This window comes from Gopherus evgoodei, chromosome 4 (genome assembly GCF_007399415.2).
Source record: "Gopherus evgoodei ecotype Sinaloan lineage chromosome 4, rGopEvg1_v1.p, whole genome shotgun sequence".
Lineage (NCBI taxonomy): Eukaryota > Metazoa > Chordata > Testudines > Testudinidae > Gopherus > Gopherus evgoodei.
Genome location: NC_044325.1, coordinates 124,723,034 through 124,724,628, shown reverse-complemented (window position 1 = coordinate 124,724,628; position 1,595 = coordinate 124,723,034). Strand labels below are relative to the sequence as shown.

General features: G+C 44.5%; 1 protein-coding gene across 1 annotated transcript; it reads right to left on the bottom strand.

Annotated features, from left to right (window-relative positions):
- Positions 1-364: 364 nt before the first annotated feature.
- On the bottom strand, positions 365-958 carry LOC115651220 (olfactory receptor 1009-like). Its single transcript, XM_030562171.1, has one exon. The coding sequence runs from the start codon at positions 956-958 to the stop codon at positions 365-367; it is 594 nt and encodes a 197-aa protein (XP_030418031.1).
- Positions 959-1,595: the final 637 nt, after the last annotated feature.

Below are 1,595 nucleotides of genomic sequence, written 5' to 3'. Positions count from 1 at the left end.
GGGGGCTGTGGGAGCTGAGATAATAATGGTGACAAATGGAAATAATTACAGTCTGAGCATCTCCTATTTATATCATCTGCTAAGTTAACCAACATAGTTCAAAGGATAGTGGAACAAGCGGGGGGGGGAGTCTATATTGTAGATATCACATAACAGTGCATAAAGAAGAAGCTGTAACACAGTTACTGGACACTGTTTTTCAAGGGACATGGACCCTTCCTTCATTATCGGGCTCAAGTTCCATTTCCATATTGTTTTCTCCTGTAAGTCACATGATGACAGAAATTTCTGCACAATGACTTAATGAGCGAGAACTAGATCATATCTGCACTCCAGTACTGATCAGAAAAAACAGTCCTCATGTTTACATACAGCGAGGAATAATTTTCTGGTGTATTGCCCTCCTCAGGGCATCCTTCACCTCCTTGTTCCTCAAGCTGTAGATCAGGAGGTTAATCGTGGGGATCACAAGGGTATCGGACATGGCCACCATTTTCTCCCAGTCCATTGAGCTGCCAGATGAGGGTCGTAAATATGTAACGATCAGGGTCCCATATAAGAAGGAAATGACAGTCAGGTGGGAGGCGCAGGTGGAGAAGGCTTTGTGCCTTCCTGCCGTGGAGCGGATCCTCAGGATGGCAAAGATGATGTAAGTGTAAGAGATGAGGATGGTGAAAACTGTGCCTATTGTTTCTATGGCTGAAAAGAGGAAATGCACTCGCTTATTGATGCAAAAGTCAGAGCAGGAGATTTCTTGGAGTGGGTGAATATCGCAGAAGAAATGATTGAGGACAGTGAAGTGGCCGAAGGACAGACTGAATTCAGTACACTTATGCACAGTGGCATTGACATAGGTGCATAGGAAAGATCCAGCCACCAGCTGGAAGCAGACTTTCTTGGACAGGATGACATAATAAAGCAATGGGTTGCAGATGGCCACAAAGCGATCGTAGGCCATCACAGCCAGGAGGCAAAGTTCATTGTTGGCACAGAAGGAGAAGAGGAAAACTGAACCACGCACCCAGGGAAAGAAATGTCTTTACTCGTCACTAGGAAACTGAGCATCACCTGGGGGGCAATCATAGAGGAGGAGACAACATCTAAGAGTGACAAGTTGCTGAGGAAAAAAGTACATGGAGCTGTGGAGTTGGGAGTCAACGCTAATCAGCACAATCATCCAGACATTCCCCACCAGCGTGCAGAAATAAATGGCAAAGAAGAACACAAAGAGGATGTTTTGCAGCTTTAGACTGTCAGTTATTCCCTGGAAAATGAAGCCAGTCACTCTGGTGCAGTTTCCGGGAGCCATTTCTCCTGTCACTGTGCTCTGTGTCAAAGAAGAGGCAGAAGAGGGGATAGAAGCAATGGGTACCACAACAATAAATCTGATGTACAGTGAAGACTTGTGTTATCTCTTAAGAGATGCCGAAATACAGGAAATTCAATTTAGTCATAAATTCCAAATCCCAAAGGAACCATTTTGATTATCTAGACCAGTGGATTTTTTTCTCACTTGTGGATGAATCCAAAATTTTGAATGGAGGTGGAAATTGTAGACATAATCTGTGGACCCCTAGGAATCCACGGACCACAGG